The sequence below is a fragment of the Jaculus jaculus genome, chromosome 9 (genome assembly GCF_020740685.1).
Source record: "Jaculus jaculus isolate mJacJac1 chromosome 9, mJacJac1.mat.Y.cur, whole genome shotgun sequence".
Taxonomy (NCBI): Eukaryota; Metazoa; Chordata; class Mammalia; order Rodentia; family Dipodidae; genus Jaculus; species Jaculus jaculus.
The window spans coordinates 70,824,493-70,840,399 of NC_059110.1; the positions used below are offsets into that span (position 1 = coordinate 70,824,493).

At 35.5% G+C, this 15,907-nt stretch overlaps 1 protein-coding gene and 1 pseudogene across 2 annotated transcripts in view; both read left to right on the forward strand.

The window, feature by feature from the left end:
- The window catches only part of Purg (purine rich element binding protein G), a 33,617-nt gene extending 17,938 nt beyond the window's left edge, over positions 1 to 15,679 (forward strand). Inside the window, exon 3 of one of the 2 annotated variants that reach the window (XM_045159164.1) lies at positions 14,823 to 15,679. In XM_045159164.1, coding sequence (XP_045015099.1) covers positions 14,823 to 14,933 — 111 coding nt within the window. In that variant the 3' untranslated portion in view covers positions 14,934 to 15,679. The remainder of the gene's footprint in view (positions 1 to 14,822) is intronic. The other variant, XM_045159166.1, reaches the window with a different exon arrangement.
- LOC123463680 lies at positions 3,178 to 3,353 on the forward strand (annotated as a pseudogene).
- Positions 15,680 to 15,907: the final 228 nt, after the last annotated feature.

Consider the following 15,907-nt stretch of genomic DNA (forward strand, 5'->3'; position numbering starts at 1 on the left):
ATCTGCCATATGCCAGTCAGCTTGCTGGTATACATGAGAAGTGTTTTTGAAGCTATCACCAAGAGCAGTATTTTCTTTTCCTTTCATCAATTTATCTTTTAAATATGATTAATTATGTACATTCTGCCAGTGCTCAAAATATATTTCATTCATGCCATTTGAGAGAAATACAATGACACTATTTTAAACAGTTAATTTTGTCTTCCTCATTCCAAATCTCTCTTGAAGTCCTGGAAAGAACATGACAATTCTGCTTCATCTCAAATGCCTACTATGTTGCAGTGTTAATGACTTCCTGGGCACCTAGTATGGGTGTGATTATGAAACCACATTGGGGCTCATCATAAAATACTGCTGTGGTTTCTGCTGTGGGTGGCAGCTTGGAAGGCAAGGAATATTGAAATACATGTCACAAATGCCCTAGGCATTGTGTCTTCCTCGTTTTAATTTTATTTCACTCATTGTATATACTTATAGTTTTAAATTCCATATCGTATGCTGGGATTTAGAAAAACTCACCAGTGTCCTCAGCTATGACAACTATCTCACAGATATTTTAGCCAAATGTGTTAGTAAATCAGCAGTTATACTAACTCACATAATAGTGTTACAATGAAGACCAACAAGTTGTGTTCAGTTGTTTATGTGTATAATATACTTATTTGTCCTAAAAATTTTCCTATAACTAGAGACTACAGTTACAGGAAGTTATGTAATTATCCAATGATTTCTAGCCAAAAGTTTAAGAAGGAATTTGGAATTTTAAAAAATAATTTACATATAATTTGAAATCATTTTCAAAGTTCACATATTAAGCTTTATTTTATATTGATGGAATTACTGATACAGATGAGTTTCATATCACTATCCTCGTTTAACATACAAAGAAAATGAGGCCTTAGCAAGGGATATGACTTGCTATAATCACTTACCTACCTAATAATAAAATGCCCGGGTGATTATTGAGCCCACTGTCCGTGAAAGCCTTCATTATATTAAAAGTTTCAGTAACAAACTTGAAAACAAAATTTGGTCAATTAAAGCATATTTTAATAGCTAAATCAAAATTTTTAAAAATTATGTTGGGTGTAGTGGTATATGCCTATATTCCCAGCACTGGGGGGAGTCAGGAGAATTAGTAGTTCAAAGCCAACCTGGGCTGAATGAAACCCTGACTCAAAAGCAGACAGCTAGATAATCATGGTAGGTACTTGTTTGTATCTCAGTTTTAGACTCAGTATTCCATTCTAGGAAGCTTGAGCCCTGGTGGCAAGCACAGTAGTGTATACCATTGGTGTTCATGCTGGAGCACAAGTAGCCTATATGGCACAGCACCCTCAGCCTCAAACTGAGTCTTTGACCCTCCATGCTTTAATCTCCCTGCCAGAGCAGAGAGTTCTAAAGGGTCCTTGGCTGACCCTTTAGAACCAGACCCCTTCCTATCCTGTGTTCCCATGGCTTCATATGGAACACACATTGCAGTAAGTAGCCCCCATGTGACGTTAGTGGTCTAGCAGTGAGCATAGCTGCCTTCCAGAGAGTAGCCTAAGAGAATGTTTCAAGAATGTACCTCATTTGCATAAGTTCAGTTAATTAAAAATCAACTAGTGCATAATTTCCCTATATCATATGAACAAGAGATAAATGGCCACATAAGTCAAAAGGAGGCTCTTTCAAAAACCTGTTTGAAAGAATTGTTCCAGATTTCTCAAGTTAACTGAAGAATCCACATCTTGACCTGGAAGATACTTCAATAGATGAAGCCTTAGCCAAGCAAGCATGAAGACATGACTTGGATCCCAGAACCCATGTAAATAGCCAGATGCTGCTGTCTGTAATCCAGGGAACCTAGGGCAAGATGGGAGATGGAAACAGGAGACTCACCCAGAAGCTCATGGCCCTGTCATATATAGCAGTGAACAACAAGAGACTCTGTCTCAAACAAGGTAGAGAGTAGGAGCAGCAACCAAAGTTGTCGTCTGATCTCCACACACACATCTGGCATGTGCATGCCTGCACACACCCCAAAACAGAACCCACTTCTTCATTTCCATCCTTATGTAGTGCTTGTAATTGCCAACAGTGGGCTGGGAGAGATAGCCCAGTGGGTAAAGTACTTGCCTGAGTTTGGAACCCCAACACCCATGTAAGACACCAGGCACAGTGGCACATACCTATAATTCCACAGGTTCAGAAGAGACTATCTCAAAGAATAAGGTGGAGAGTGATTGAGAAGACTCCCAACATCAACCTCTAGCTTGCACACACATGTGCCTACACCTTCAAATTCATACACACATATACCAAAAATTATAAAGTTAAATAAATGTCAACCATGAAGAGTATAGCACTGCAATCCTCTGTCACACAGTATATTACGTTCATCATGTTGTCTGCTAAAGCAAGAAGTACAGATACTACAAATGTTGTCATCTCAATAGAATTAATAGCACTATGTATTTAAAGCACTAAGTAGGAAATTCTGCTAACTGGAACTTGGTCCCTGGCATTCCCAGTTCACCTCAGTTTTGTAGCATCACTGAAATTCTGAGGCAGAATTACAAGGTTTCATATGCAGATTGAATTATTCTCACCTCAATTTTGTGACCACAATAATCTCATGTGCAGATTGGCTTAATGTGCACAAATTATCAGACACATAAATATGCTATGTAAATATAATCCACATATAAAAAGGTCACTGCTCCCAGGATTATCAAGGAGGAGAAGCATCCAATAAATATGTTATGTGAAGAATAAGACAATAATAAATCTACTTTCTCCAACCCCTTAAGCAGTAGCAGTCATTGAAATGGTGTTGACAGGTTCTTGGTCCCCACAATGCTATCAGGCCACCTCTGTAGCTAGTACAGAGTAGTAACTAGCAAGACATTGATGTCAGTGAGTCTTGGGTTCAAGTTTAAACTCATCAGTTGTATAATTTGGGGCAATTTATTTAACTTTATAATGTTCTGAAATGTATTCATTCAGCATTCAGTTTGTACTTGCTGATCACTCACTATATTCTGGACAGTTTTCAGGTCTATGGCCTTGTATCAGATCTTCCTCACAGAACCTCTGGTCAACTAAATCCTTAAGAAAGTTAAATATCATAAAATACATGAAACTGTTAGCAAAATGTGTTAACATAATACACATTTAAGAAATGCCAATATCAGCTTTGCGCAGTGGCAGTATCGTAGCCAATGAGGTTTATCCGAGGCGCAATTATTGCTAATTGAAAAAAAAAAAAAGAAATGCCAATATCACCATTGATTCTTCACAGCCCATAAGATGGACAATTCCCTGGGAAGTATAATAGAATTACACAATATTGGAAGGAATCCTTGTTTCAACACAATTCTCAGAGCAGTGGCAAGGGAGTTGAGCTTCCTTTAGTCTTTAAGTGTTTTCAGTCAAATGAAAAAGCACAAATGCAAAACTGAAAGCTGCATAGAAAACAAGAAGCAACTACAAATGCACAAAGATTCTACATGAGAGTCTATAAAAATTAAAATATTCTATATAATTAATGACACCATTAAGAAAGTAAGTTGTCTACAGACTGGGATATCAGAACTGCTTTGTCTTCTTTTAAATTATTTAGTTTGACGCAAAGAACAAATTCTCCCGAGCCTCTAGCCACTATACATGAACTCCAGATGTAACTGGTTTTATATGGGTACTGGGGAATTGAGCTGGAAGCCTTTGCAAACAAGCACCTTCAACCATTGGAGCCATCTTTCCAGCCCTTACTTTCTTTTTAAAGAAGTGTTCATTAGGTAGTTTGCATGAACTGGAGACCAGTTGCCCCAGTGCTAAAATAGTGACATTCATCTGTTTCCTGCTGTTGGCATAGGTACCCACAGTGTCTGGAAAAAGATTTTCTTGTGTAAATATACTACATTTCTTTCCTGAAAGAGTTGTCTTTACCCTCATAACAGATAGGAAAAATCTTAAGGTTATGTGATCTGATCAAAATCTTTAATTACTCACTACAGAACTTGAACTAGATCTTATTAAGTGGATCTTCTGCTGCCCTACATCTGAATTCCTACCACTTTGCTTCAAAACCAATGGTAATATGTGTGTTTTATTAAGAATATTGTTTTATCTCAACTGAACTTTTCTCACAGTTTACTCTAAAGTTTAGATCATTAGAAGCCAGATGTGCCTATAATTCTAGGTACGTGGGGCAGCACAGGCAGGATTGCCAGTTCCAGCCTGGGCTACAAAGAAAGACCCTACCTCAAAAAAAAAAAAAAATGTTGTGGGTCATTTTAACCCTTAACAAAAGCTTTACACACTTGAACTTCCTGGTTTCAGGATACAGAGAGCTGTCATCATGTGCATTGTGACTATCATAAAGTGTGTTGTACAGATCAGTTTTGATATTTGGCTTTTCCTCTTTGTTGTCTGAACTATATTTCCTCTGTGTTCTAGCATCAGGTCTCTATTTTCTTTTGGTACTTGTGGACCTTTAAACTTCACATGGTCAGAAATAGTTACATGAAGCATTACCTGCTCTCTACTGATTACACATGTTTTTACTATTTATTCTAGGGGAGCCATGCAGATCCATTAGTTTCACTAATTGAGTTTTAAACGGAAGATAAGATTCTATAGCTGAGAATCTATGTGATCTTATTATTTATCATTTTATAATTGTATCAATTAATATATTTTCAATGTGTATGCTAAGAGTAGCATTAACCATGGTAACAATATGGGGCTTAGGGCATTTAGAGCTTTCTTTTTCTTTTGTACTTTACTAATGATGTGTTCACACTTTTGCTTTTTAATCAATCTGAATTTTTTACATTTTTTTATCTATTTGAGAGAGCAAGAAAGAGAGAGAGAAAGAATGGATATGTCAGGGCCTCAAGCCACTGCAGACAAATTCCAGACACATGCACCACCTTGTGCATCTGGCTTACATGGGTCCTGGGGAATTGAGCCTGAGTCCTTTGGATTTGCAAGCAAACACCTTAACTGCTAAGCCATCTCTCCAGCAACCCCCCAATCTGAAGTTTTAATCAGTCTGTGCAAGGTAAAAATATCAATTTAAAGGAAACAAAGTTATTAATTTACTTATTCAACAAATCCTTACTGTGTTCCTCTCATGGGTCAGGCACTATACAAGGACATTATTTTTCCTTTTTCCTCTACTTTCAGATGCAGATGATAATGAATTATAAAATTACATATTTTAGATGTCTTCATATGGCATGAGGATTTGGGACAGCATAAGCCTTAGATAGGTTTTAATTGAAATTACAAACAAATAAATTGGGGAAATAATTGTCTGGCTCTTGATAATAGTTTTAACTTCACAGATGAATACTTGACATCACTTGCAGATAAGTTCTCTTCAGTAGATAATTTTCTCATTTATTTTTACAATGGTCATATAGTGTAATAAGGTTATTGCTATAGGAAACTAAGCGTTCTTTGGCTATCTGACTCTGAAAATAGCCTCTCTAAGACCAATGCACCCAAGACCTGTGCCATTATAATGGAGAGGTGATCATAAACTAGGCCCCAGCCACTGGCATTCAAGACTCGTACATGTAAAATGCCACATATATATTTGACTATGTACCAAATAGCATTAAAAAAAAGATCTTGTCTCTTTCCCACCTAGACATTGTACTGACTCAGTTGTCCTGCTGCTCCTGGGGTCATGACAGAAAATCCATGTCGTCTGTAGAGCCCTGGATTCCATCCCAGGGTACATTAGTCTTTGGGGGACAGTTTGAAGGGAGAAGTTTTGAAATGAAAAAAGAAAAGTACCAATTAGTTTCTAATGCTTCTGAAAGAATGTTTAGTTCTAGTTAACATCTTTTTTAAATTGATTAAAGATATAAGCTACACAGTACAAAATGTTAATATGCCATTCAATCAATTATGATGACTATGGAAACATGGAACATTTCTATTACCCAAAAGTTCCCAGGTACCTTTTTGCAGTCAACATACCTTCACCTCTCCATTACTATCACAATTTCTAAATCAACCACTGACTGATGTCATTACTACAGGATTGTTGTATTCTAGAATTTCATGTAACCTAACAGATATTTTTTATCTTTAACTTTTCATTTGCATATTAGATCATCAATATTGTTGAGTTTAACACTAGGTGTTTTTTAATGTTTGCTTGTTTATTTATTTATCTAAAAGAGAGAGAAGGGCACACCAGGGCCTTCTGACATTGCAAGTGAAGTCTAAACACATGTACCACTTTGTACATCTGGCTTTACATGGATAATGGGAAATTGAACCTGGACCATCACGCTTTGTAAGCAAGTGCCTTACCACTAAGCCATCTCTCCAGCCCAACAGTAGTTTCTTTTTATTACTGACATCTTTGTAAAACAGACAAGAAAGATCTTGACTGAGTGTCTGAACTGATATATAATGACTAGTAAAGTCTAACAGCAAACCTATAATAAGAATGCAAGCTGAGAAAACGCTAATATTAAGTGACAGAATCCCTAGCATTCAAATACTTTTCCCACCTTAATTAGTTCTTTAGTGATCAAAAACAACTTTTTGGGATACTCTAAATTACTAAAATAAAATTTTTAGAGAGATGCTGGGTGAGTGCACTCAACAACTGCAATGGTCGTAAAACTATTGTTTTCTTAGCTTTATAGTTTACTTTGACTTCACAAAGCAAGTGTGAAGAAGAATCCCAAGTATGCTAGACAAGAGATGGGCATGGTGGTGCACACCTTTAATTCAAGAACTTGGGAGAGTAAAGCAGGATAATCAACAGTTCAAGGCCAGGCTAGGCTACAGAGCATGACCCTACCCCAAAAAAGAAAAATGAAAATAAGATTCTAGATATAATGCTTTCCTTGTTTTGTTTCTCACTGTGGTGATGCCTCTAGCTATTATGCGCTCTTAAAATGATGTAATGTGGATCTAATTTGATTTAATTCCTAACATAGGTTATATAAATTAGAAATGAATAAGTATGGTAAGAACAACATCCAAATTGCATTTGTATTTTTCTAAAAGTCTCAATTATATTTAAGTTTTGCCATTTTATGTAAAGATCCGTGGAAGTCCTGGGGGAGCATCAGTGCATCAAAGCAAATATATATACCGTGATTCTGGGGAGCTATAGTCCTACACCATTGCAGCATGTCTAAAGGGTAAAATTTTTATCCTCCTGTTGTTTTTTGCAAGAGACTTCTACTCCTGTACTGGTTGAGCTCTGTGTCACTATATAAAGAAGTAGACAGCTGAGTAGTCCCCCTGTACCTTTAACGAACTTCCACCTTCAACACTACAAGGACATAAAAGGATCCCAGAACGTTGCATACACAGCAGCTGCTTTCTTTCCTGTATAGAAAGTTAGCATGTCATTTTTAGTGTTTAAATATAGCTATTCAGCAAGAGAAAAAAACCTAGAGTAATGTTTATTCTGGTTCAATGGGGGAAAGGTAACTTGAGAGGATATGAATAAAATATTCAGTTGTTTTCATTTTTAAAATCTCTATTTTGGTTATTATTTCTTTTGCTCTCTGCCTACCACTAAGTTCCTTTACTCTTTTTCCTCTCTCAGTTGTATTTTTTTTGTAGTATTTTTTTGTATTTTTATCCTGGTTTCCAAATTATTTTACTATGTCCATAGTTCAGTCTGACAATCCCAGAAATGAAGCTTCTCTTTAACATGACCTACTTTGGTATAAAATTTGACCTAATGTAGTATTGCTCATAAAAAGGCAGTTCTGCTGGGCGTGGTGGCACACGCCTTTAATCCCAGCACTCGGGAGGCAGAGGTAGGAGGATCACCATGAGTTCAAGGCCACCCTGAGACTACATAGTGAATTCCACGTTAGCCTGGGCTAGAGTGAGACCCTTCCTCAAAAACAAAAACAAAAACAAAACAAAACAAAAAAAGGTAGTTCTATTTGAATTGCCAAGAGAACCTCATTAGTATAATTTAACCCATACAGAAAACCTACAGTGCTGTCATAAGCCTCACGGATATATTCTCAGGTCTAAAGACTGATAACTTGTTTTGAACAGTATGCATAGATTGAATTCTCTAAATAGCCCATCATCACTTTAGTTGTAATAATTAATTTTAATGAACTTACCATATGGAAATGAGGCTATAGTCCCTATTCTCATTTGAAGATGAGAAACTGCATCAATGTGAGAAAAATAGAGATATCAGGTTGTGAATTAGAGAATTATAAACCCCATTTATCAGTGCATATATGCTGCTTTTTAAGGGTTTGAAATTCATAGATTAGCAGAGGGTTAAAGTGATAGTATCTTGCTTCCCACCATTTACTTCTGGCTCTGCCTAGCAGAAATGAGCTTTTATGGGGCTGGCTCAGTGGTAGACTGGGTTTAGTCCCTATCACCAAAAGAAGTAGCTTTTCACTTCCTAGTTTTGGGGGGTTTTTTGCTCTGTCTCAGTCAAAATATTGCCATGAAAAGTTCTGTTTTATATGCCAGTGTAGTCACCTAAGTTAGAGACTCAAACTTAGTATCAAAGCCACAAATTTTTCTGCTGATATAATTTAAAACCATAACTAATTTTTTAAAATATTTTTATTTATTTATTTGAGAGAGAAGAGGAGGAGAGAGAAAGAATGACCACACTAGGGCATCCAACCACTGCAAACGAACTCCAGAATCATGTGCCACCTTGCACATCTGGCTTACATGGATCCTAGGGTATTGAAACTGGGTCTTTTGGCTTTGCAGACAAGCGCCTTAACTGCTAAGCCATTTCTCCAGCCCCATAACTCTAATTTTTACAAGAAATAGTAGAAATTCTTTATCTTCCCCTCTTTAAGATGGGAAATGAAGTGAGAAGTAGTGGGAGTAGAAACAGACTCCTAGGTACTAGTTTTGCTGACAATATAAAATATAGTAATGTCCTCATTATATTGATGTAATGTAAGTAGAATTATTTAGGATTTAAAAGTTTTTTGTGTGTTTTGTTGTTTGTTTGTTTTTATTTTTGTTTTCCAAGGTAGGGTCTCACTCTAGCTCAGTCTGACCAGGAATTCACTATGTTGTACTCAGGGTGGCCTTGAACTCATGGTGATCCTCCAACCTCTGCCTCCCAAGTGCTGGGATTAAAGGCATGTGCCACCACACCTGGCTTAAAAGGCTTTTCATGGAATTATTGCTAAAGGAGTGATGGTGATTTATTTAAAGAAAATAATACTCAGAGTTGCTTGAGATTTCCAAAACATTAAACTTTTGGGCTTAACCATCCCTTTTTTCTTGAAAAGAAAATAGATTTGAATGGTGTAAAGATTCCCATTTTATTAGAGGAAGAGCCATTTAGCACAATAAAGAATTTTAGAGGGCTGGAGAGATGGCTCAGCAGTTATGGTGCTTGCCTGTGAAACCTAAGAACCCAGGTTGATTCCCCAGGACCCACATAAGCCTGTTGCACAGGGTGGCATGTGCATGTGGAGTTAGTTTGCAGTGGCTAGAGGCCCTGACATGCCCATTCACACACACACAATCTCTCTTTCTCAAGTAAATAAAAATAAATTAGAGCTGAAACTTCTGGCATCATGTGGTCTAATTTCCTCAGCATTCACTTGACCCATTGAAATCACTACTGTCTTCCTGAGGGTTTTAGCTTTCCTGCTCTTATTACCAAAAAGAAAGAAAGAAAGAAAGAGAGAGAGAGAGAGAGAGAGAGAGAGAGAGAGAGAGAGAGAGAGAGAGAGAGAAAGAAAGAAAGAAAGAGAGAGAGAGAGAGAAAGAAAACAGAATTAGTAGTCCTCAGATCCCAATTGTGTAATGGCCTTTTCATTCCCCTCTGACACTCGTGTTCATGCTAATGCTTGCAGCTGTGAGGATTGTTTACTTGATTCACTGGGTCTGAATGAGCTGCAGGAAAGAATCATCTACTGTGTGCAGAAACACAACTTGTAGTTCTAACACCTGGCACAGGTAAAGATGAGTAATTCAGAGTTTTAGAAGTTGTCAGAAGCCCGGCAGTGGTGTCGCTATTACTCTGGAGAATACATCAAAATAGGCTGTGTGCCATAGCTACTCAAAAATGAGTAATGCTACCTATTATTTCAGACAGTAATGCTACCTCCCTCCTGTGCTGGCAAAGCAACTAGAACCTAAAAAAGCAACAGGAGCTCTTCATGGGGAAGCAGTCAGTGCTAGGGAAAAAGTGTTATAAAACAGTTGCCTACATCTCATTCATTAAATCAACTTATATTTATTTTGCATAGTGTAGGAGTAACCACTCTATTAAGTATTGGAGGAGACAGCAATATCTAGTCTTGGCCCCAAAGATCATACAGAATGTTTAGCAGCGATAAATGCTGGGTAGCTGCATACAGAGCAGAGAAGCCACATATGACTTTGACAAGCTCCATGCAACTCCACACAAGCAGTTTATAAACATTGCCATCCTCATCAGGTTACAATAGGAATTAACTACTCTTAAGTGTTGTGAGGCATTTAGTAAATGATAGTGCTATAAACATAAAAGAACTGAGTAATAGATTAACATAGTAGGAATGGTTCTCAGTTATGTGCACTATTAATGTCAGCACGTTAGAACTGCTAGAAAAAAAAAGCTACTCTAGGTGAATGTACCTGTCTAGTTATTCAATATAAAAAAAGATCTGTGTGTATTAGCATAAAAGATCATGCAGTCATAAATTATCTTGGGTATTATGTCAGTGACACATAGAATATCACATAGTGTGGAGTTTCTATGTCTTCAGTTCTAAGAATATTATGCATTTCAATGTTTTTTAAAGTATTTCTCTGAAAAAGTTTGAATGTTGAAATAATCAAAACCTATTCTTTTAATGACAAGGGATTATGTTTTTATGCTCAAAATTTATGAGAAAGTTCTGTGGATGCATATCTATCCATCCTGTGTTAACCTGTCAGTGCTGTTGGGTGGCAGGTAGAGGTAGTAGATATCAGTATCATGCTTAATCCTTTCTTTTTTTAAGTTTGTTCATTTTAATTTTGTTAATTCATCAAAAGATGAAGGGTTTTTATAATTGAGCATGTCTTTCAAACAGCTTTACAAGTCACTCTTGTACCTAAGATTGAGATTCTCAAACTGTGGGAAAGAAGAAGGGATCCTTTTCAGAGTTCTCTGATGACAAACTAACCCTAAGTTTAACAATTGCATTTTTATATTTTAACCAGCAATTTTACTCTAAATAGGGCACTATGCCCAATGTTTAGCCTCTGTGATAAGAGAACCCAGATGACCTGCCATTGAGAATCATGACTTTGCATCCTCACTTTCACCTAAACAATATATTTTTTATCTCAGATTTCAATGAGACAATGTCCTCATTTAATTACATTACACTAAAAATTAAAAATACTCAAAATTTAAATTTATGTGCATGCCATTTATTTGAAATATGTTATAATCAGCTATTACATGATAAAGAACTTCCATCTTTAATTCTTTCCTTAATTAGCAAAATTCAGCAATATGAGAAACTTCCATGTAGTTGACTTGTCATTTGATTTGTTCCATATATTGAGATGCTTGGGTCTCCATTATCCTTAAGTACTTATGTTTCCAATATACATTTCTACTTAATGTTTTCATTTAAATAAAAGAGATAGAAGCATGAAAATCAATAACTCGTGCATCGGACATTTTGTCTGTACATCATAGGAATGAGAAGTTATGGTGAGAAGCCTCAGTTTAATGCTGTTTTCAAAATGTGGTTACCAGATAATATTGTTTCAGTGATTGAAGAAAGTAAGTATATCATGTAGTCAAATAGATAAAGAGTGACTAAAGCAGTATGTTTTTAAAGTATACAGCTTCTGTGCATTGCATGGCAGAATACTGCTAACATTTGCCTAAATAAGTTCTCCTGATGTTTTCAGGTTTTATGGAATGCTTTCACTAGACTTGGATTTGAATCCTCATAATAACAGAGGCTCTTAACAGTTATTTTTTAAAACCACACACTATACTGTTTTTAGAAAGTTACAGTTGATCTTTCTGGTTATATTTGTGCTGTTTGTGAAATTGTGCTAGTATGAAAAAGGTAAAATTGTCTGTATATATATAGAGAGAGAGATTTTGAAAAGTAGAATTGTGCATTTTAGGAAACTATTTGGTGAGTTGTGGCACTTTGAGAAAAGGAATGTGCAATTATAAAGGTTTATACCACTTAGATTTTTTTAAACCCTAGAATTATTCTTCCTAGGCTTTAGATTGAAAACCAAACCCAATCCTAAGACTAGCACTTTCTTCTTACTGTTAATTCTGTTTGACGCAATGTGGAACATTTCCCATAGACCACTCTTTCAGTGAGTTTTATCTACATCCTGACCTCTAATTTAAAGAACATTTAAAATTAACCCAGTGGTAATCACGAAAACATTTTAAATAGCATGGCCATTTACTCTTGTGCCTACTTTTAGTAATTCCTGAAAAGCAAGTATTCAGACGTTTCAATTATCTTTTATTGGTTAAAAAGAATTGAATAGAGTATATGGTCATAATTTATCTTAAATTCTGGACCTGTCCAAATAACCAAGTAAACAGATGTGCTTAAAGCACAGCTATATTCCCAAAGATAAATAAGATATAAATGCAATTCTGTATGGACATGATTATTATCTAGACAGAGGTCTGGTAGGTTACCAGTGTTTTACTGCTGGGTTGTAGAAGCAAAGAGAATATAAATGCTTACATTAGATGTTGAGATCAGCACAGTATGTGTAAACTGTTGCAATAAAAGGTGTCCATCGTGCCTATATCTGAAGAACTTACTGTTCATTTTTCTTTAGTCTTTTTCATTTAAGGCTGTACAATCATTTTAAGTGTAAAGACAACAGAATATATAAACAAAGGGGTAAAAGAAATGATGGCCCCATTTGGCACAGGATTAAATATTCTGTGCATTTTTTGAAAGATATTGGCCACTAATGGCACATGAATCTTATGTACAAATCATGGTTCATAAAGTTTATACTTCATGAATTATATTCAGAATTGACAATTCAAACCATAGCTTCCAACTGCTAATTATTAAAAATTGCCATGTAAATTGAAAGCTTAAATGACATGAATTTTAAAACAATGCAAATCAATAATGTAACCCTCATATATTATCAAACTTATGAAAATGTTGGATTTTTCATAAAGCCTTAAAATATTATAGTGAAAAATTAATTACCTGGAAAAAAGGCACTTTATATTTGGAAGTAACTTTTTGTCTTGTATAGAATTTGTCTTAAAAAAATCCCTTAAAATATTCTTTAGCCTTTTATAAATTTATCCTAGTTATATGTTTTTCTAAGGTCACTTAGGATATAATGTGATAAACTATTTTAGTTTAACAGAAAATTGTATTACATGTCATATATAACCAATGAACAATACAGAAATAAAATAGTAATAAAAAGTATATATGATAATGGCAAAACTGTCTTAAGATAGCCTACAAACATTCAAAGTTAAAAACACATAAAATTTGAAGGCTTTCAATGAACAATTTTTGGATACGTTTTAATTTTTTTGTCTTGTTTTTAGTTGTTTCTACCTTGTCTTGAATGTTGATCAAATACAAGGGCAATCAGAATTATTAAGATAGCCTATCACAACTCAGTTTTGTTTCAACTAAATTTCTTCCTAAAGCTTGAAGACGTGGTTTTGTTTCTTCTTTGCTCACATCAGCCACACCTTAGGAATTTACATCATCCACATAAGCATGCTGGTGGATAGGTTTCCTCTAGAGAAAATGGTAATTGATTTATACAGTGGACTTAGTTCAGCAGAAAAAGCATAAGGTAACTTTTCATAAGTATTTAACCCTTTGTTAATCTTAACATCTGCCAACCTTAGCAAGGATAGACTAACTTATGTTCAGTTTGACTTGGGAGTAGTATACTTTGGGAAATATTTTCTAATAATGACACTTATCTTTAAGTCTTTTTCTGTGTAGTTCCTTTTTATCTCTCCAGTTTTAAGTATTTTGCTAAGTGTAAATGTTTCCTAGATAGCCATCATTACATGGAATAGAAAGGAGACAAGTTTATCTGGTCTGTCCTTAAAGAGAAGACTAACGGCAAATTCTATGTCAATTGTTTTTCTTTATTTTCTTTTAAAAATAAGATATATTAACCCAAAGGTGTGTTAATGTCAAGGCATGAACAATCTTAAATGTAGATCGAATGAATATTTTGTGATGCTAAATAACAGACTTTTCCCAAATCTCTGTGATGCTAAATATTTCCTCTAGAAAGTTTTGTTTCATGTTAGATTGTTGTTCTGGAAGATGTTGGTCCTAGTGGGATTTTTTTTAACTTGGAAAACAAGTAAGCGCATGTATTACAAGTATAGAAATGAAATGATGAATTGTAAACTTACCATACAGTACTGATTCTATTTTTAAACATGTTTTACTATTAAATATAGACAACATAAAAATTGCTAACATGCTGTTATTAAGTACTTTTTCCTACGTGACCCTGTTATCACTATTCCAGAATTAGAAGTTGGGCAGATGCATGACTGACTCATGTGTCTGCATAGATGCTTCAAGGTATATTCTTTTCTTGGTGAGTAGAAATACATTCCCATGGCATCAGTGCATTGAGATCTGAATATGCCTGTATCTATCAATTCTTATTACACATTTGTTAGACAGTATTTTCTCATGCCAAAATTGGCCAAGGCACAATTTAAAAATGAGGGTTTGTTACATGCTTTCTAACAGAAAGGTTTTCAATAGTATTAACAATGGGTATGTACTGTGAAATAGAGAAACTCTCTGGAAATTCTTGCTAAATTTAAATTAATGTTTTTTCTTTAGCTCACAAATTACACTAAATCCAGAGTGAATATCAACCCTTTTCACTGTTGTCAAACCAAGCATAAGGAACAGCCCTATGATACTACAAAACAGTTGAGGAATCAGGAGTGAATCTCTTATGTTACACTCCAGAGTAAAGCGAAGTCATCACGATTGCTTGGCATTTCTCTACAGAAGGGACGACAAATACCAACACCATTGGCATCATTTCCAAACTGATCTTGAGTGGCAAGTCTTCCACCACACTGGAGTACTTCTCAACTCGGTCGGGTTTGGGATTTAGGGGTTTTGTTTGTTTTATTCTTTAGGTCTTTCCATTTTCAAACCACCACCTGTCAGCACTGAGATAGAAGACATGTAGATTTGAAAATACTTTCTTAAGAGATCATGTAACTATATAACTCTGAACTTAAAAATTGAGAGGAGGGATCATTTCAATCTATGACCTCTCATAAGAAACATTTTTTAAAAATCTGTAACTGCTTTAGTGTTAACAGGGTACAAGGTGGTTTTGTCTTGTATTGTACTTAAAAGGTTCTCATTGGTTGTGACTGTAGTGTATAAAAAGAAATCATAAATTGCCTTGTATTGTTTATAGTAGACCATATCATGTACGACTTAAGTTTTCATGTTCCAAGTTTTTCAGTGATGCATGTTAACAGTTAGGTCCTACACTTCTGTGGTGCTAATTCTTCCATACCCAATGGTGCTCTTGTGGATGCTAACTGCACACATGCAGAACAGAGCTTGAAGTCTAAAGTTTCCTCCCTGCCTCTGTTTATATGAAGTCAAATAAAATAACTTGAATTTGTCTCAAAGTATCACTGACAATCTAATAAACTGGTTTATACGTGTAATGACTGTGGGTTCCTTCTTTCTCAGCAATCAACTCAGTTATGCTGATGTTGATCTCACCTTGTATTTGCCTTGTTATTCCACTTGTGCCACAAGTTTGTGTTGTCTTTAGGATGGAAATCCAGCTGCTCTGGCTTCCCACACCTTGTTTATTTGGTAACCTATAAAATCAAGCCCTATCAGAACTGGAAAGCAGTAGGCTGAGAAGACTAAACACATGCAGGAGGGTG